This window comes from Mobula hypostoma, chromosome 3 (genome assembly GCF_963921235.1).
Source record: "Mobula hypostoma chromosome 3, sMobHyp1.1, whole genome shotgun sequence".
Taxonomy (NCBI): Eukaryota; Metazoa; Chordata; class Chondrichthyes; order Myliobatiformes; family Myliobatidae; genus Mobula; species Mobula hypostoma.
In genome coordinates, this window is record NC_086099.1 from 117,600,791 (window position 1) to 117,622,949 (window position 22,159).

The window sequence follows — 22,159 nt, forward strand, 5'->3', positions numbered from 1 at the left end:
GTCAAAAACGCGGCGCCTCCAAGTGGTCAGAACAATGGTCTGAGGTTGCCCGGTGGACACATCGCAAAGGGGCTTCTTACCTTCGGGCCCAATGGGTATGTCTTTGAGGCGGAGTCCTGAGACTGCGGTTCGGTACGCTGGCATCTCTCCGTCCAGCTGTTGCGCCTCAGCTAACGCCGCATAATCCACCCCCGGAGACAGAGAATACACTGATTGGACGGAGGTTCGTGACAGCGCGTCTGCCACATTGTTCTTCCCGGAGGTGTGCTTGATCGTGGTGGTAAATTCCGAAATGTACGACAGATGGCGTTGTTGGCAGCCCGACCACGGGTCCGACACTTTGGGAAATATGAAAGTGAGGGGCTTGTGGTCTGTGAAGACCATGAACTCTCTCCCCTCCAGGAAGTACCTGAAGTGCCGGATGGCAAGGTACAGGGCCAGCAGCTCCCTGTCGAAAGCACTGTACTCAAGTTCCGGGGCGGGGGTGGGGGGTCACAGGTGCTGGCTGAAGAAGGCGAGCAGCTTCCACTGACCTTCAATGAGCTGCTCGAGCACGCCACCAACTGCCATGTCAGAGGCATCCACAGTGAGGCAGTGGGGACGTCGACCTGGGGGTGGACTAGGAGCATGGCATTTGCTAGCGCGTTCTTGGCTTGTTCGAAAGCCGCCTTCGCCTCCTCGGTCCAGGTGACCTCTTTGACCTTGCAGGACATCAAGCTGAAAAGGGGCTGCATGATCCGGGCTGCTGAGGGCAGGAAACGGTGGTAAAAGTTAACCATCCCAACAAACTCCTGCAGGCCTTTAACAGTGCTGGACCTGGCGAAGTGACGGATGGCCTCAACTTTCGCCGGCAGAGGAACAGCTCCATGGTGGTCGATCTGGTGTCCCAAGAAGTCGATGGCGGATAGGCCGAACTGGCACTTGGCGGGGTTGATAGCCAGGCCGTAGTCACTTAGGCAGCAGCAGAGCAGGCGTAGGTGTGCTAGATGTTCCTGGTGGGAGCGGCTGGCGATAAGTATGTCATCCAGGTAGATGAACAGAAAGTCCAGACCTCGCCCTACTGCGTCCATCAGGCACTGGAAAGTCTGCGCCGCGTTTCTGAGCCCGAATGGCATCCTGAGGAACTTGAACAGGCCAAAGGGGGTAATGAGGGCCGTCTTGGGTATATCATCCTGGTGGACTGGGATCTGATGATACCCTATGATCAGGTCAATCTTCGAAAAGATGCGTGCCCCGTGCAGGTTGGCCGTAAAATTCTGGATGTGCGGTACCAGATAGCGATCGGACATGGTGGCGTCGTTCAGCCTCCGATAGTTGCCACACGGTCTCCACCCTCCCACGGACTTGGGCACCATACGGAGTGGGGAGGCCCACGGGCTGTCGGAACGCCGCACAATCCCCATCTCCTCCATCTTCTTGAATTCCTCCTTCGCGAGATGGAGCTTGTCGGGCGGTAGTCTGCGGGCCCGGGCATGAAGGGGAGGTCCCTGTGTGGGGATGTGATGCATCATGCCGTGCTTGGGGTTTGTTGAGGAAAACTGCGGCGTGATGATAGCTGGGAACTCCGATAACACTCTGGCGAACTCGTTGTCAGAATAAGTGACGGAGTTCAGATGCAGGGCCGGTAACCTGGCCTCACCGAGGGAGAAAGACTGGAACGTTTTCGCATTGACCACTCATCGTCCCTTCAAATCCACAAGCCGGCAGTGCGTGCGGAGGAAGTCCGCACCTAGCAATGGCTGTGACATTGCGGCCAGCGTAAATGTCCATGTAAAGTGGCTGGAACCGAACTATAAGGGGATGGTCCTTGTGCCGTAGGTGCGGATGGTGCTGCTGTTGGTTGCCGTAAGTTCCAGTCCTGTTCTAGTTCGGGTATCGTGGCTTGAGGGGGGGAGGACACTGATTTCCGGCCCCGTGTCTACCAAGAATCTTCGCCCGGAGAGCTTGTCCCAAACGTAGAGGAGGCTATCACGGTGACCAGCTGCCGTAGCCATCAGCGACAGCTGGTCCTGGCGTTTTCCCTGAAATGAACATGGCTGTCGGCAGCAGCAGGTCTGGGACCCGGAACCCCACCTTTGATGATAAAAACACCAAGACTCAGAAGTGGTGCCATCCCTTGGTGTGGTGTTCGGTGCTCCGCTGCTGGGGTGTGGGAGGGCTGGGCTTTCAGCTGTGTTGCAGCACTAATTCCGATGGTGGTTCCGCCAATTCGTTTGGCGTGCCAAAGCACGTCCGTGCGAGCAGCCACCCCACGCGGGTCTCTGAAGTCTTCATCTGCTAGCAGGAGGCGGATGTCTTCTGGCATTTGCTCCAAGAAGATCTGTTCAAACAGCTGGTAAGGCTTATGGCCTTCTGCCAGTGCTAGCATGTCGCTCATCAGGGCTGATGGTGCGCGGCCACCCAGGTCATCCATATGCAGTAACCACACAGCCCGTTCATGGCGGGAAAGGCCAAATGTGCGGATTAACAGGGCCTTGAGTGCCTTGTACCTGTCTGTTGCCGGGGGCTGACGCAGAAAGTCGATAACGCGGTCTGCTGTCTCCTGGTCGAGGGTGCCCACCATGTAGTAATACTTGGTGGCGTCTGAGGCAATTTGCCTGACCTGGAACTGGGCCTCCGCTTGCTCAAACCAGACCAGGGGTTGGGTGGTCCAGAAGGTTGGCAGTTTAAGGGAAACTGCATTCTGCAGAGCGAGGTCGTTCATGCTGGGTCCAAATGCTGTTGGACCGTCGGGGTCACCAATGTCGTCACGCTGATACGCTACGAGTGAAAACAACACACTAACTCGAGCAGGGTCGGGTTGAACCGTTTACTATTTGAATCAGCGTGCACTTAAGTACCTGCTCCCAGCAACCCCCGCTCTTTGCGGGGCGGAAGCGACGTCGGCTTCCGGGCCGAGGTCTGCCCCGCACTCAAGATTTCTCTAGGTTGCCGCTGGCTGCAGGCTCACCGGCGACTGCTGGAGCCGGTTCGCTTGCTGCTTGGCAAGCCGGCACACACAAATAAATTAAAACAGATGCTGATTGGTGGGACAACTGTGAAGAGTTTTTGTTGAAGCATACTCATTTCCACATTCTACTCAGGTAGACACGTATTGGATCCAAGTTATCTGGGAAGTCATCAGTGACAGGCAGAAACACAGTAGTCCCATTAGAATTTTATGAGTTTCTATGAGATTTCTTTGAGGTTTCTATGGGATTTGATATTTACACAGATTGGCAAATTTGTTTCTCTGTGCGTGTGGTGTGGGGGGGGGGGTAGTTGTTGCTCTTGCTTCTGCTGTGCAATTTAAATTTGGCACGATTTAGGTTGGGATTTGATGACCCTGCAGTTCGTCTGATTTGTTTTTCTGCAGCGGGGGAGGGAGGGATGGTGTTGTTCCTCTTGTTGCGCAATGTAGATTTGTAAATGCATTTTTGTGTGGGGGGGGTTGATGTTTTTCTTTGAACTTCTTTGGTTTTCTTTGTTTAGTGGCTATCAAGAGAAGACAAATCTCAGAGTTCTATACTGCATACTTACTCTGATAATAAATGAACCTTTGAACTCCAGTCTCTTTCTTTTATAGTCCAGTACCTGAATCAACTGAATCTCTCCTCATGCATCAATGCCTTTGTACCAGGAATCAGTCTACTAAAACGATTGCCCTTCCTTGCATGAATATCCTTCCTCAGGCAACAAGACCAGAACTGAACTCAAAATTGACCAAGGTCATGTACAACTACAACAAGATATCATTACTGCTGCACTCAAATCCTTCTGTAATGAATGCCACTTTACAAATTGCTTTCATAACTGCTACTACACCTGGATTCATCAAAGAACTGTAATTAACAATTCTTTGAAGGAACATATCCTTACATGAAACCATGCTGACCTTTTCTGATTACCTTGAATATTTCTAAGTAATCTGCTATAATGTCCTTAATAATACCATCTAATACTTTCCCTAAGCAGGATGTAAGCTAACTTGCCTGTTTGTACCCACCTTCTCTCTTACTTCATAAATATACACTCAGTGGCTACTTTATTAGGTACACTTGTACACCTGCTCGTTAATGCAAATATCAAATCGGCTAATCATGTGGCAGCAGCAATTCACTGCATATAAAGCATGAACCCATGATCAAGATGTTAAGACCAAACATCAGTACAGGGAGGTACAGTGATCCAAGTGACTTTGACCATGGAATGATTGTTGATAACCGATGGGGTGGTTCCAGTATCTTAGAAACTGCTGATCTCTGGCATTTTTTCATGCAAAATATTCTAGAGTTTACAAAGAGTGAAGGAAAAATAAAAACATCAAGTAAGCGGCAGTTCTGTGGGCAAAAATGCTTTGTTAATAAGACCATAAGACATAGGAGCGGAATTGAGCCATTTGGCCTCTGACAGTCAATCATTGCTGATCCCCTCTTTTCCCTTCCTCAGCCCCACTCCCTGGCCTTCTCTCTGTAGCCTTTGATGCTCTGGCCAATTAAGAACCTATCAATCTCTGCCTTAAATACACCTGACCTAGTCTCCACAGTTAGCTGTAGTAACAAATTCCACAAATTTACTACCCATTGGTTGAACAAATTTCTCAGCATCTCAGTGTTAAATGGAAGTACCTTTATCCTGAGGCTGGGCAAACTTGTCCTAGACTCCCCCACCATGAGAAACATCCTCTGTCTAGGCCTTCAACATTCAAGCCAGTACAGGCCTAGAATCATCAAACATTCCTCATATGATAACCCTTTCATTCCCAGAATCATCCCTGTGAACCTCCTCTGAACCCTATCCAATGCCAGCACATCTTTTTTTAGATAAGGACCCCAAGACTGTTCACAATGTTTAAGGTGAGGACTCATTTTTCAACATTGTATTTCATTTGCCACTTTCTTGCCCATTCACCAAGTGTCTAAGCTCTTCTGCAACCTTTCAGTTTCCTCAACACTACCTGCCCCTTCACAAATCTTCCTATCATCTGCAAATTTGGCAACAAAGTCATCTATTCCAACATTTAAATCATTGATAATGGCACAAAAAGAAGCGGTCCAAACAATGACCCCTGTGGAACACCACTAGTCACTGGCAGCCAACCAGAAAAGGAGCTTTTTATTCCCACTCAGTGCCTCCTACCAATCAGCCACTGCTTGACCTATGCCAGTAACTTTCCTGCCATAGCATGGGCTCTTAACTTGGACCGCAGCCTCATGTATGGCATCTTGTCAAAGGCCTTCTGGAAGTCCAAATATATAACGTCTACTGCATTCCCCTTTTGTCTATCCTACTTGTAATCTCCTCAAAGAATTCCAACAGGTTCATCAGGCAAGATTTTCCCTTAAGGAAACCATGCTGACTATTTGTCCTATCTTGTCCTGTGTCACCAAGTACTCTATAACCTCATCCTTAACAATTGACTCCAACATCTTCCCAACCACTGAGGTCAGGCTAACTGGTCTGTAATTTCCTTTCTGCTGACTCCCTCTTTTCATAAAGAGTGAAGTGACATTTGCAATTTTCCAGTCCTCTGGAACCATGCCAGAATCCAATGAATACTAATGCCTCCACAATCTCTACCACTACCTCTTTCAAAACCCTAGGGTGCAGTTCATCTGGTCTGGGTGACTTATGTATCTTTAGGTCTTTCAGCTCTTTAAGCAACTTCTCCCTTGTATTAGTAAGCGCACTCACTTTTCTTCCCTCACAGCCTTCAACATCTGGCACACTGCTAGTGCCTTCCACAGCGAAGACTAATGCAAAATACTCATTTTGTTCATCTGTCATCTCCTTATCCCTCATTATTATTTCTCCAGCCTCACTTTCTAGTGGTCTCTTATTCACTCTCATCTTCTTTTATTATTTACATATCTTGAAAAAGCTTTTTCTATCCACCTTGATACTGCTTGTTAGCTTGCTTTCACATTTCATCTTTTAGTTGCCTTCTGTAGGTTTTTCAAAAGCTTCCCAATCCTAAAACATAGAAATCTACAACACATTCCAGGCCCTTCAGCCCACAGTATTGTGCCGACCATGTAACCTACTATAAAAACTGCCTAGAATTACCCTACCGAATAGCCCTCTATTTTTCTAAGCTCCATTCACCTATCTAAGAATCTCTTAAAAGACGCTATTGTATCCGCCTCCACCACTGTCACCAGCATTGCATTCCACACACCCACCGCTCTCTGTGTGAAAAACTTACGCTTGACATCTCCTCTGTACCTACTTCCAAGCACCTTAAAACTATGCAACACACATCAAAGTTGCCGGTGAACGCAGCAGGCCAGACAGCATCTCTAGAAAGAGGTACAGTCGACGTTTCAGGCCGAGACCCTCTCACCCTCCTTTGCTCCAAGGAGAAAAGGCCAAGTTCACTCAACCTATTGTCGTAAGGCACATTCTCCAATCCAGGCAACATCCTTATAAATCTCCTCTGTGCTCTTTCTATAGTATCTCACATCCTTCCTGTAGTGAAGTGACCAGAACTGAACACAGTATGCCTAGTGGGATCTAACCAAGGTCTTATATAGCTGTAACATTACCTCACTGCTCTTGAACTCAACCCCACGGTTGATGAAGGCCAACACACAACAGGCCTTCTTAGCAACTCTGTCAACTTGCGCAGTAGCTTTGAGTGTCCTATGAACACGGACCTCAAGATCTCTCAGATCCTTCACACTGCTAAGAGTCTTACGATTAAATACTATATTCTGTCTTCAAAATTGACCTACCAAAATGAACCACTTCACACTTATCTGGGTGGAACTCCATCTGCCACTTCTCAACCCAGTTTTGCATCCTTTTGATGTCCTGCTGTAGCCTCTGACAACCCTCCAGACTATCCATAACACCCCCGACCTTTGTGTCATCAGCAAACCTACTAACCCACCCTTCTACTTCTTCATCCAGGTCATTTATAAAAAACACAAAGATTTATAAAAATCACAATGGGCCCAGAACAGATCTCTACAGAGCACCACTGGTCAACGACATCCATGCAGAATATGAACCATCTCCAACCATCCTTTGCCTTCTGTGGGCAAACCAATTCTGGATCCACAAAGCAAGGTCTCCTTGGATCCCATGCCTCCTTACTTTCTGAATGAGCACTGCATGGGGAACCTTATCAAATGCCCTACTGAAATCCATATACACTACATCCACTGCACTATCTTCATCAATGTGTTTTGTTACCTCCTCAAAGAATTCAATTAGGCTCTTAAGGTACGACATGCCTTTGACAAAGCCACGCTGACTATCCCTAATCATATTATGCCTCTCCAAATGTTCATAAATCCTGCCTGTCAGGATCTTCTCCAACAACTTGCCCACCACTGAAGTGAGACTCACTGGTCTATAATTTCCTGAGCCATCTCTACTCCCTTTCTTGAACAAGGGAACAACATTTGCAACCCTCCAATCCTACGGTATTTCTCCCGTCTCTATTGATGATGCAAAGATCATCGCCAGAGGCTCAGCAATCTCCTCCCTCACTTCCTACCGTAGCCTGGGGTATATTTCATCAGGCCCTGGCAACTTATCTAACTTAATGTTTTTCAAAAGCTCCAGTACATCCTCTTTCTTAATGTTTAAATGCTCAAGCATTTCAGTCTGCTGTAAGTCATCCCCACAATTGCCAAGCCACCCTTCTACTTTCCCCTGGTGAATACTGAAGCTCCCTCTTCTGACTTCATGCACACATTTCCACTATCGCACATGATTAGTCCTATTCTCACATGGCTCATCCTCTTGCTCTTCACATGCTTGTAGAATGCCTTGGGGTTTTCCTTAATCCTGCTTGCCAAGGTGTTCTCATGGCCCCTTTCAGTTCTTCTAATTTCATTAAGATCCTTCCTGGCAATCTGGTAATTTTCTAGAACTCTATCAATGCCTAGTTTCTTGAACCTTTCAAACAACAGGAATTCTGCAGATGCTGGAAATTCAAGCAACACACATAAAAGTTGCTGGTGAACGCAGCAGGCCAGGCAGCATCTCTAGGAAGAGGTGCAGTCGACGTTTCAGGCCGAGGACCTTTCGTAAGCTTTTTTCTTCTTAACTAGATTTTGCACATCCTTTGTGCACCATGGTTCTTTTACCCTACCATCCTTTCCTTACCTCAATAGAACATACCTATGCAGAACGCCATGCAAATGTTCCCTGAACATTTCTACATTTCTGCTCCCAAGTTCCTGCCTAATAGGTATTGGGGTATTTTCCCCTACCCCAATTCAGTGTTTTCCCAAACTGTCTGCTCCTATCCCTCTCACACCGAGAGATCATTCCCAATACCAGATCAAGTACAGCCTCTCCTCTAGTTGGCTTATCCACATATTGTGTCAGGAAACCTTCCTGAACACACCTAATGAACTCCATCCCATCTAAACCCCTTGCTCTAAGGACTTGCCAGTCAATACTAGGAAAGTTAAAATCTTCCATCACAACAACCCAATTATTATTTCACCATTCCAGAATCTGTCCCCCTGTCTGCTCTTTGCTGTCCCTATTACTATTGCGGGGGGGGGGGGGTCTATACAAAACACCCAGTAGAGTTATTGCCCCCTTACTGTTTCTGACGTCCACCCACACTGACTCAGTAGATGATACCTCCATGACTTCCTCCTTTGCTGCAGCCATGACACCATCCCTGATTAGCACTGCCGTGCCCACACCTCTCTTACCTCCTTCCCTATCCTTTTTGAAAGCCTGGCACACTTAGCAGCTACTCCTTCCCCTGAGATATCCAAGTCTCTGTAATGGCCACAACGTCATAGTTCTACGTATTGATCCAGGCTCTAAGTTCATCTGCCTTGTTTATGATACTCCTGCATTAAAATAGACACATTTCAAACCATCAGGCTGATTGCACCTTTGCTCTATCTGCCTATCCTTCCTCACAAACTCCCTACAAGCTGTCTCTAGTTGTGCGCCAACCACCTCATCCTTTGCCTGTTCACTTCAGTTCCCAGCTCCCTGAAAATCTAGTTTAAACCCTCCCCAATAGCATTTGCAAATCACCCCGCCAGAATATTGGTCCTCCTTGGATACAAGTGCAACTCATCATTTTTGTACAGGTTATACCTGCCCCAGAAGAGGTCCCAATGATCCAGAAACCTGAATTCCGTCCCCTGCTCCAATCCTTCAGCCGCACATTTATCCACCACCTCATTCTATTCCTATACTCACCGTCACATGGCGCAGACAGCAATCCTGAGATTACTACCCTTGAGGTACTGCTTCTCAGCTTCCTTAACTCTCTGTATTCTGCTTTCAGGATCTCCTTCCTTTTTCTATCTATGTTGTTGGTACCAATATGTACTACAACCTCTGGCTGCTTACCCTCCCATTTCAGGATATTGTGGATGTGTTCAGAAACATCACGAACCCTGGCACCTGGGAGGCAAAACTACCACCCGTGTTTCTTTTTTGTGCCCACAGAATTGCCTATCTGTCCCCCTAACTATAGAGACCCATATTACTGCTGCCATCCTCTTCCGTTCCCTACTCTTCTGAGCCACAGGGCCAGACTCAGTGCCAGAGGCACGGCTACTGTTGCTTCCCCAAGGTAGATGGTTCCCACCATGCCCCCCACCGAACAGTACTCAAAATGGAGTACTTATTGTTAAGGGGGATGGCCACAGGGGTGCTCTCCACTACTTGACACTCTCCTTTCCCTCTCCTAACAGTCACCCACATCTGTCTTCTGTGGCCCCAGTGTGACTACCCTGTATATAGCTCCTATCGATCACCTCCTCACTTTCCCTACAAGCTGAAGGTCACTGAGCTGCAGTACCAGTTCCCTAGCAGTCTCTAAGGAGCTATAACTTGATGCACCTGGTTCAGATGTAGCCATCAGGGATGCTGGAAGCCTCCTGGGTATCCCACATCTGACAGCCAGAGCAGAAAACTGGCCTTGCAGTCATACCCACTACTCTGAAGTGAGAGGAAAAAAGAGATATGAGTTATACAGCTCTTGTTATTTGCACATGCAGGTCAATTCTTTGAGTAATTATGCAGAAAGTTTGAAGTTAATAACTCATCTCCTTCTACCTTCGGCCACAAACTTATCAATCACCCCTGATGAATTATTAACTTCAAACTTTCTGCATAACCACTCAAAGAATTGTCCTGCATGTGCAAGTAACGAGAGCTGTATAACTCATCTCCTTCTGCCTTAGGCCACGAACTTATCAATCACTCATCTGCGGACACTTTCTGGAGGTCCAAGATCCATATGTTCCACGACCGCTGGACTAAGTGTGTAAATGTAGGAGGGGACTATGTTGAAAAATAAATGTGCTAGGTTTTCTAAAATTGACTGCTTCTACCTTAGGCCACAAACTTATCAATCACCCCTTGTATTTTGCCATTTGATTATTTCTTTGCTTTCAGAATACATCTTTCCTGTACCATCCTTATTTTTCCCAGAAACTCAAGCCATTGCTGCTCTGCTGTCATCCCTGCAAGCATCTCTTTCCAATTTACTTTGGCCAACTCCTCTCTCAAAACCACTGTAATTTCCTTTACTCCACTGAGATACTGCTATGTTAGACTTTATCTCTCCCTATCAAATTTCAAGTCAAACTCAATCATATTGTGAAGACTGGCTCCTAAGAGTTCTTTTACCTTAAGCTGCCTAATCACCTCTAGTTCATTACATAACCCCCAATCCACTATAGTTGATCCCCTAGTAGGTTTATCTGCTCTAAAAAGTAATCTCATAGGCATTCAACAAGTTCACTCTCTTGGGATCCATTACTAACTTTGATTTTCCCAAATACCTGCATGTTAAAATCTCTCATGACAATCATAACATTGCCCTTTTGACATACCTTTTCTTCTTCCCATTGTAATCTGTAGTCCACATCCCAGCTGTTTGGATGCCTAAACTGTATATAACTGTCATTAGCGTCTTTTTAGCCTTGCAGTTTCTTAACTCAACCCACACAGATTCAACATCTTCCGATCCTATGTCACAGCTTCCTAATGATTTAACGCCATTCTTTACCAACAGAGCCATGCCCCCCTCTCTGCCTACCTTCCTATACCTCTGATACAACATCTAACCCTGGACATTCAGCTCCCAACTACAATCAATCTTCAGCCATGATTCTGTGATGGCCACAACATCATACCCAACAATCTGTAAAAGTGCAACAAGATCATCCACCTTATTTCTTAAACTCCGCAGATTGAGATATAACATTTTGAGTGACACACACAAAATGATAGAGGAACTCAGCAGGCCAGGCAGCATCTAGGAAAAGAGTACAGTCAATGTATTGGGCCAAAACCCTTCGGTTTGAGTACTGTATTTGCTACCCTTTGTTGATTCTGCATCCTTAATACACTGGTACTCACCCTGCTGGCTGCAATTTTGTCCTGTCATCTGCCTACACTTCCTGAGAGTTTGACTACACATTATCTTTGTTTTTTCACCATCCATCCTATCCTGAGTCCCTTCACTTCAGTTCCCATACCTCTGCCAAATTAAAATCTCCCCAACAGCTCTAACAAACTTGCCTGCAAGAATATTGTTCCCCCTCAGGTTCAGATGCAACCAGTCCCTTTTGTACAGGTCATACCTCTCCCAGAAGAGACCCCAATGATCTAAGAACCTGAAGTCCTGCCCCCTGCACCAGCTTCCCAGCCACATACTTATCTTCCAAATCATCCTGTTTGTACCTTTACTGGTGTCTGGCACAGATAGCAATCCAGAAATTACTACCTGGAAGCTTTGCTTCTCAGCTTTCTAGCTAACTCTCTAAGTACTCTCTTCAGGACCTCTTTGTTTTTTCTTCCTATGATATTGGTACCAATAAGTACCAAGACATCTGGCTGCTTCTCCCTCCCCCTCTAAAACGCTGTGGACGCAATCCAAGACATCCCTGGAGCTGGCACCTTGCAGGTAACATACCATCCAGGTGGCCTGTTCACATTCACAAAATCTTCTGTCTGTTCCTCTGACCATTGAGTCCCCTATCACTACCACTCCCCTGTTCTCCCTCTTTCCCATCTGCAGCACGGACTCATGGTCAGTGCCAGTAACCTGGTCTCCGTGGCAATCCAGTGGGAGGCCATCCCCACAACAGTATTCAAAGCAGTATATTTATTATCGATAGGAATGGCCGCCAGGGTTGCTTTGCGCTAGCTGCTTACTCACCGTCCCATTCCTTCTCCTAAATGAGAGAGATCAGAGGAGAATGGCCAGACTAGATCAAGCTGACACGAAGGTGACAATAATTCAAGTAACCATGCATTACAACAGTGGTGTGCATAAGAGCATCTCTGAACACACAACACATCAAACTTTGATGTGGATGGGCTACAGTAGCAGAAAACCACAAATATACACACAGTGATCACTTTACTAGTAACATTTTGTACATAATAAAGTGGCCACTGAGTGTATGTATATATTATGTATATATTCAGTATTTTCTAATGGAACTTCCTCCAAAATTAGGAAATTTTGGTAAATTGAGACCAACACATAAACTATTTCACTGGCCACTTCTTTAAAGAATCAAGACCCTGAAGCTCAATTAAATTGCTCAGTACCACCTCCGATGTTTGCATTTTACACAATACCTTCTTCTTTTCCAGTTGGAGATTATACCCATTTCTGGGGTGTTAACTTTTTTCTTCTATAGTAAGTACTGATGCAAGTATCTGTTTATCTACTTTATCCTTAATTTCCATTATTAATTCCACCGATTCACTTACTATATGACCATCACTCATTCTGATAGCTCTGTTATTTATCAAAACTTCCTGTTAGTTTTATAATCTGATTTAGCTCTGTGTCATTTCTCCAGTGTTTTCTTCATTCTTTCTTTATTAATTTTTAATCATCCTTTGCTGTTATTTGTATACTTAATTCATTCTGCTGACATAACACCATAAGACATAGCAGCAGAATTAGGCCATTAGGCCCATCGAGTCTACTCTGCCATCATCACTGATCCATTTCCCTCTCAAACCCATGCTACTGCCTACTCCCTCTAACCTTTCATGCCCTGACTTAGCAAGAGCCTATCAAACTCCGCCTTAAATACATCCAATGATGTGGCCTCCATAGCTGCCTGTGGCAATAAATTCCACCGTTTCATTACCCTCTGGCAAAAGAAATTCCTTCTCATCTCCATACTAAATGGTTGTCCCTCTATTCTGAGGTTGTGTCCTCTGGTCCTAGACTCCCCAACTAAGGAAACATCCTCTCCACATCCACTGTCTAGGCTTTTAAACATTCGATAGGTTCCAATGAGATTCCCCCTCATTTTTCTAAATTCCATCAAGTACAGACCCAAAGCCATCAAATGCTCCTCATAGTACAAACCTTTCACCCCCGGAATCATATTCATGAACTACGTTTGAATGTCAGCACATCTTTTCTCAGATAAGGGTCCCAAAACTGCTCACAATACTCTAAGTGAAACCCTAACAGTGCCCTGTAGAGCCTCAGCATTACATCTTTGTTTTATATTCTAGTCCTCTCAAAATGATGCTAATATTACATTTGCTTTCCTCATCTCTGACTCAACCTGGAAGTTAACATTCAGGGAATCCTACACAAGGATTCCCAAGTCCCTTTGCACCTCAGATATTTGAATTTTCTCCCTGTTGAGAAAATAGACTATGCTTTTACTCTTTCTACCAAAGTGCATAAACCCACACTTCCCAACATTGTATTCCATCTTCCATCACTTTGCCCATTCTCCTAATCTGTCTAAGTTCTTCTGCAGCCTCCCTGCTTCCTCAACACTACCTGTCCTTCCACCTGTCTTTGTATCATCTGCAAACTTGGCCACAAAGCTATCAATTTCCTCATCAAGATCATTGATATTCATCATAAAAAGAAGTGGTCCAACACCAACCCCCGCAGAACATCACTAGTCAATGGCAGCCGATCAGAAAAGGCTCCCTTTCTTCCTAATCTTTGCCTCCTGCCAATCAGCTAATCTTCTATCCATGCAAGTATCTTTCTTGTAATACTATGGGATCTTATTTTGATAGGCAGCCTTGTCAAATGCCTTCTGAAAATCCAAGTACACAACACCCAACAGATCGCTTTTGTCTATCCTGCTTATTATTTTCTCAAATAATTCCAACAGATCTGTCAGGCAAGATTTTCCCTTACGGAAACCATTCCAACTTCAGCCTATTTTATAATGTGCCTCCAAGTACCTCGAAACCTTGTCCTTAATAATGACTCCTACATCTTCCTAACCACTGGAGTTCAGCCTAACCAGCCCATAATTTCTTCTGCCTCCCTCCCTTCTTGAAAAGTGAAGTGACATTTGCAATTTTCGAAACCATGCCAGAAACTATTAATTCATGAAAGATTGTTACTAGTGCCTCCTCAATCCCTTCAGCTACATCTTTCAGAACCCTGGGTGTAGTGTCTATCTGGTCCTGGTGACTTATTTGCCTTAAGATCTTTCAGCTTCCCAAGCAATAGCAACTGCAATCACTTTTGCCCCCTGACACTCCCAAACTCCCAGCGTACAGCTAGTGTTTTCCACAGTGAAGGCTGATGAAAAACACTTATTTAGTTCATCCAAAATTTTCTTGTCCCCCATTACTACCTCTCCAGCATAATTTTCCAGCAGTCTTGCCTTTGTTTTAATCTTTATATATCTGATAAAACTTCGGGTATCCTCCTTAATATTACTGAAACAACAGGAATTCTGCAGATGCTGGAAATTCAAGCAACATATATCAAAGTTGCTGGTGAACGCAGCAGGCCAAGCAGCATCTATAGGAAGAGGTGCAGTCGACGTTTCAGGCCGAGACCCTTCGTCAGGACGAAGGGTCTCGGCCTGAAACGTCGACTGCACCTCTTCCTATAGATGCTGCTTGGCCTGCTGCGTTCACCAGCAACTCTGATTAATATTACTGATTAGTTTACATTCATATTTCATCTTTTCCCTCCTTACGGCTTGTTTAGTTGCTTTCTGTTGGTTTTTAAAACCTTCCCAATCCTGTAGCTTCTCACTAATTTTTGCTTTAATATAAGCCCTCTCTTTTGCTTTTATGTTGGCTTAATCAGCCATAGTTGTGTCATCCTGCCTTCTTTGTTTGTATATATCCTGCACCTTCAGAAATGCTCTCAGGAACTTCAGCCATTGCTGCTCTACCATCATCCTTGCTAGTGTCCCCTTCTAATCAACTTTGGCCAGCTTCTCTCTCATGCCTCTGTAATCCCCTTTACTCCATTATAATACTGATACATTTGACTTTACTTTCTCCCTCTCAAATTGTTGAGTGAATCCTATCATATTACGATCATATCTCTGAAGCGCTCCTTTACCTTCAGCTACCTAATCAAATCTGGTTCATTACACAACACCGAATTCAGAATAGCTGATCCCCTAGTGGGCTCAACCACAAGCTGCTCTAAAAAGTCATCTCATTGGCATTCTACAAATTCTCTCTCTTGGGATCCAAAAACAGCACCAATTTGATTTTCCCAATCTACCTGTATATTGAAATCCCCCCATGACTACTGTAGCATTGTCCTTTTAACATCAATTTTCTATCTTCCAGTGTAATTTGTAGCCCACATCCTGGCTACTCTTTGGTGGACTGTATAAAACTCAGGGAGGGTCTTTTTACCCTTGCAGTAATTTAACTCTACCTACAATGATTGTACATCTTCCAATCCTACAGTATGTCACCTCCTTCTAAGGATTTGATTTCATTTTAGCAAGCCACCTCAACCCCTCTGCCTACCTGCATGTCTTTTTGATACCAAGTGTATCCTTGGATGTTAAGCTCCCAACTATGATCTTCTTTCATCCACGATTCAGTGATGCCCACAATATCATACATGCCATCTATAACTGCTAAAAGATCATCTACTTTATTCCACATACTGCACGCATTCAACATCTTCAGTCCTGTATTCATCACCCTTTTCGACTTTGTCCCCCTACTACATTTCAACTCATCCCACTTACTGGATTTTTGCCTATCATCTGCCTGTGCTTCCTCGCAGGCTCACTACACACTGCCTCTGCTTTTATACCAACTGCCCCATCCTCAGCCCTATTAGGCAGTTTCCCATTTCCCTGTAAAATTAGTTTAAACCCTCCCCAACAGTTCTAGCAAACCTGCCTGCAAGGACATTGGTCCCCCTTGGATTCAGGTTTCTCCTGTCTCTTTTGGACAGGTCATATCTTCCCCAGAAGAGATCACAATGATCCAGAAACCTGAAATTCTGCTCCCTGCACCAGTTCTTCAGCCACACATTCATCTGCTAAACCATCCTATACTTACCCTTGCTGGTGCATGGCACATGCAGTAATCCAGAGGCTGCCCTGGAGGTCCAACTTTTTACCTTTCTACCTAGCTCCCTAAATTCTCTTTTCAGGACTTCTTCCATATTCCTACCTATGTCATTGGTGCCAATATGCACAAAGACTTCTGGCTGGTTGCATTCCCCTTTAGAATGCCATGGACCTAATCCAAAGTGTTTCATGACCCTTGCACCTGGGAGGCACTATATCAACACAGTGTCTCTATTGCATCCACAGAATCTCGTGTCTACTCCTCTAACTATACTCCCCAACCCCGACCCTAATTATCTATTAGAATTTTGCATTTCTTTCATGCTCTTTTCTCTCAGTGCCCTCATTTAAAGATATGCATGGGGCCTATCCTTCTCATGCACAAACTAACTACCTTTGACACATTACTTGCATGCCTCTGCAAGCATCCAGCATGATCTAACATTTATGCTACAGATCAGCAAAATCTTAAAGCAAATTGTTGATGCTGACCCACATCAAGAACAACTTCAAAAGGCAATGCTCGAAAAGGCGGTATCCAGCATTAAGGACCTCCAACACCCAAGACATGCCCTCTTCATATTGCTACCATTATGGTAGTCAATGCTGTTTTGTTTGGCTGCATGTGTGTGTGTGTGTGTGTGTCTGTCTGTCTCTCTCTCTCTCTATATATATATATGTACATACACACACACGCAGCCAAACGAAACAGCATTACTCCAGGGTCAAGGTGCCAAACACAATACCAACAGTCTTACATAGCACAAGGAACATATAAGATAGCAGCAAAATAGCAAAATACAGTCACAAACACTGGAGAGCAGCACTGATGCCAGCATGGACACCCTGCCACACTGCCTCCCAGTACTGACTCCAACACCTCTCTCCTGGGCGGCTTCAAACAGACAACACTATAGTGTGAGCCCTAGTCTTTGCTACGACTGAGGCCACACAGCTCCCCTGCCATCAGTCCCACCAATAAACCAGTGAATCAAACTTTACCAATGTCCAATAGGGTCTTGCAATCACAAGGAAAGTGACTCAGACAATCACCCGCTGTTAGACTGCACACCACTTTTGTGCACTGACTCTGGTACCTCTTTGTAGCAGGCAGCAACACAGTCTGCACAAAGTCTAGCTCCTTCAGTTTCTCCACCTACGAGCAACTTACTGATGGGGTAGACCTGCAGTCCTTTAAGTTCTTAATTCCAGCAGGGTCTTGCAATTGTAAAAAATATGTTTAAAAAAGACAACACCATATTTTGTGTTTACCATCTTTGGTTGGCCCTGTAGAAGCTGCTGCATCCAAGCATACCACCATATTACCAGAAGTTAAGATAGATAATATACATTAATTATTAATTAATTATCATAAGTCCATCTTTAAATTATTTTTCTGTTTCTGCTCAAATACTCAATTTCTCCTAAAGCCAAAATAGTCGATCAGTTTGTTTCATATGCATTCACACCATCCTGTTGTTATGCATTAACAAAAGTCAGAAGCAAGATAATTAGGAAGTTATGTTGCAATTGGAGATTCCAAGGTACTGATACTACATCTAGCTTTCGTGCATATTATTGTTGGACACATTGGGGAATGAAATTTAAATTACCAGTAAAAGAAATGTCATTGCAGGAATCAAGTGGATCAAATATGCAAATGGATGATCTGAAGAAAGTAAGATGCATTTGCCATCTTTTGCTTTTCTCATACACTTCAGGTGAACATTTTGGAGAATTACTAGAATCAACATTTCTGCTTCATCAGTGTCTGGTTCAAGTAACGGAACATGTTGCATTCAGTGCCTATACAATTTCTTTTGATTTACTGCCAAGTGTTAAGTGTACCATGAGTGCAACTCTCTAGAAGAAAAAATTTACCCCTGGCATTGAACAGAAGATGTAATTACCAACCACTGAAATGATATTCTTCACCATCTTACCAAAGCATTTTTAGATAAGTTGATAGTTAGTTGTTTTTCCTTCCAGCATTTCAATTCTGCATCTTTTTCATCAACCATTTTATCATACTGGTGCTGTAGAAATTAGGAAAATACATTAAATGTATCTTTCATTCAAGGTACCTTTTTAAAAATCAGTTTACAAAATTTGCATTCAACATAGCTCTTACATAACGAGAATGTTATTTTGAATGGCATAACACTTTTCATCATGTTACGTATATGCCTCTTATTATGATGGGAAAGGAAGCTGTTTGGTTCATTGAGCCTATACTCACTCATTGAAGAGCAATCTCAGCAGTCCTATTCCCCCTCCTTATTTTATGTCACTGTTCTCTCTCATGCTATCAATTCCCCAGTCACTGAATTTTATCTAAAACTCATCAAATATAATGGAGTTCTGTAAATATAATCTGTCCAATTTTGTGTATTGCATGTGTCCATGGAGAGCACCAGGTATAATATAGAATCAAATGCCAGGAAACATATGTCTTGACATTACTTGTCCAAAACATCTTACTCATTTGATGTCTTACTCTAAGGTCATTGCACAAGCATAGCCAGAATATTCAGACTTTATTTGGCTTTATTTATAGGGAACCAAACTTACTAGGTCAACTGCCATTGGTGTCTGAGGTATTGCTCATCTTACTAGAAGGTCAACTTAAAGAATTTTCCTTGATGTTCACTCTCACAAACCATCCTATTGCACTTTGTGAATGTGGTTAAATCACCTGCTCTCATGTGTGGTCTATATTTGGACCTTGGCCAATTATATGTCTGTTGGCTCTTTCTGGCACTCACCGGTATGTTTAACCCATCTGACTCACAATGGTAATCCATCCCACAACAGTTTTCAAAAGGCTAATGCGGTTTACTCCATCATATTTCATCCACTAATGCATCTCAGCCCTGGTGACTCTTGGCCTGGACCTCAGTAGCCTGATTCCTTCCTTTTTCCCCTATTAATGTATAGGTAACCTAAATGTCCTTTTCACTTGAGAATGGCCGAGGAAGCTGAGGGATTTATTCTCTCAAACACAGTGTTTTGAACTTCATGTTTGATAGAACTTGACTATTGGGCAATTTGCTTTGAAATGTAGAATAATTTCTAGACTACACTGTTTTTATATTAGATGCCATTCTATATACTAGCTAGTTTACATACATGATCTACAGTAGAAAAAGATAACAAAGTCCCTGAAACATACAATGAAGACCTGAAAATGCTCTTTACCTTGTGTTTTTCCATGAGTGTAACCATTTCAGTAATCTTGTTTTGGCACATAATCTCAGTTTCTTTCTGTGTCTGAAGTGTTGTTTCTGCTACGTCTTTCAATGATTTTGTCTAAAATATTGACAGAAAAATCAATGCTTCAGAAATGCTTACAATGCATTAGAATGTTTACTATGGCTGCCTATAGTCAAAAGGTTCTGAATTTGAGATAGGACTTGAACTTACAATCAAGATTGTACTTACAGAGCACTGTGTGCCTTGCTTGACATACAATACTAATTGAAACAAAATGATACGTATTTGAAAATGACACTGTTCCATTGTTGGTGTCATTACAATTTTAAAGAGGTTTGAGAGCATTAAAGCAAAGATAATGTTCAGGTAAAATAAGGTTATTTGATGATAAAATAACTGGATAAGGTGGGGATGTAAAAGTGCAACGACTATGGTAGGGGAAGGAGATGGCAAACAATAAGAGGAATGAGGATTGCAGGGATGAGAAAGGAATTCCTCACCAGGGGACCATAGCCAGTTTGAATCGGAAATAATATTTCCTCCTCAATGACAATCAGTACTGGCGCATCTCAGGAATGGATGCTTAGCCCACTGCTCTACTTTCTGTATACTCATGACTGTGTGGCTAGGCACAAACCTAACACAATCTTCCCTAAATAAATTTGCTAATGACACAACAATTGTTGGCAGAATTTCAGATGATGATGAGAAGGCAGGTAAACAGGAGTAAGATGGATCTGCTGGTTGAGTGGTGTTACAACAACAACCTTGCACTTGACAGCAGTAAGACCAAGGAATTAATTGTGTATTTCAAGAAAGGGAAGTCGGGGAAATACACGAGTCCTCATCGAAGGGTCAGCAGTGGAAAAGAGAACAGTTTCAAGTTCCTGGTCATCAACACCTCCGAAGATCTATCCTGGTCCAATATATTGATGTAATTACAAATAAGGCACACCTGTGATTATATTGCATTAGGAGATTGAGATGACTTGGTATGTCACCAACAACTCTCGCAAATTTCTATAGTTGTACTGTGGAGAGCATTTTAACTGGTTGCATCACCGTCTGGTATGGAGGAAGCTGCACAGAGTGTAGCTTGGCTGGCTGTATCATGGGCACTAGCTCCCCAGCATCAAGGACACTCTCAAAAGGTGATGCCTCAAGAAGGTGGTATCCATCATTAACGACTCCACCATCCAGGACATGCCCTCTTCTCATTGCTACCATCAAGGAGGAGGTACAAGAGCTTGAAGACACACACTCAATATTTCAGGAACAGTTTCTTTTCCTCCATCACAAGATTTCTGAATAGACAATGAACCTATGAACACTACCTTACACTTTTTTTGCACTACTTACTTAATTTATACATATTTTTAATTATAATTTATAGTTTTAAAAATATGTATTGCAATGTTCTGCTTCCACAGAACAACATTCTCCAGTAATGTTAAACCTGATTCTGATTCTAATTCCATCAATGTTCCTAATTACTTGTGGAACTGCATGTCAACCCCTTGAGTTTCGCATACTATAAACTCTATATTGTAAGGGTTTGTACCCTCATTCCATTTAAATAATAATTTGCTCTTTCATTCTTCCTTCCAAAATGGATAACCTTATACTTTACTAACTTCTTGCCTATCATTTTAACCTAGCAATATTCCCTTGTTAGCTCTCAGATGTCCTCACAAATTAGATAGATAGATAGATAGAAATACTTTATTGATCCCAAAGAAAATTGGGTTTCGTTACAGCTGCACCAACCAAGAATAGAGCATAAATATAGCAATACAAAAACCACAAACAATCGAACAACAATATGCAAACTATGCCAGATGGAAATAAGTCCAGGACCAGCCTATTAGCTCAGGGTGTCTGACCCTCCACGGGAGGAGCTGCAAAGTTCGATGGCCACAGGCAGGAACAATCTCCCATGACACCCAGTGTTGTATCTCGGTGGAATACGGCTGGAGTCCAACAGCAAAAAGTTCAATATGCGGTCTACAAACACGTTCCTCGATCATAATATGACCAGGATTGCACCATAGGGAGAGAGAAACCGGGGAATTATAGATCGGTTAGCCTAACGTCGGTGGTGGGGAAACTGCTGGAGTCAGTTATCAAAGATGTGATAACAGCACATTTGGAAAGCGGTGAAATCATCGGACAAAGTCAGCATGGATTTGTGAAAGAAAAATCATGTCTGACGAATCTCATAGAATTTTTTGAGGATGTAACTAGTAGAGTGGATAGGGGAGAACCAGTGGATGTGGTATATTTGGATTTTCAAAAGGCTTTTGACAAGGTCCCACACAGGGTAGTGTGCAAACTTAAAGCACACAGTATTGGGGGTAAGGTATTGATGTGGATAGAGAATTGGTTAGCAGACAGGAAGCAAAGAGTGGGAATAAATGGGACCTTTTCAGAATGGCAGGCAGTGACTGGTGGGGTACCGCAAGGCTCAGTGCTGGGACCCCAGTTGTTTACAATATATATTAATGACTTGGATGAGGGAATTAAATGCAGCATCTCCAAGTTTGCGGATGACACGAAGCTGGGCGGCAGTGTTAGCTGTGAGGAGGATGCTAAGAGGATGCAGGGTGACTTGGATAGGTTGGGTGAGTGGGCAAATTCATGGCAGATGCAATTTAATGTGGATAAATGTGAGGTTA

The 22,159-nt window shown here is 43.9% G+C and overlaps 1 protein-coding gene across 1 annotated transcript in view; it reads right to left on the minus strand.

The window, feature by feature from the left end:
• Window positions 1-1,993: 1,993 nt before the first annotated feature.
• sycp1 (synaptonemal complex protein 1) overlaps window positions 1,994-22,159 on the minus strand; it is a 230,083-nt gene continuing 209,917 nt past the window's right edge. The window contains exon 20 of the mRNA XM_063042478.1: window positions 1,994-2,760. Within this exon, the coding sequence (XP_062898548.1) occupies window positions 1,994-2,760 (767 nt within the window). The remainder of the gene's footprint in view (window positions 2,761-22,159) is intronic.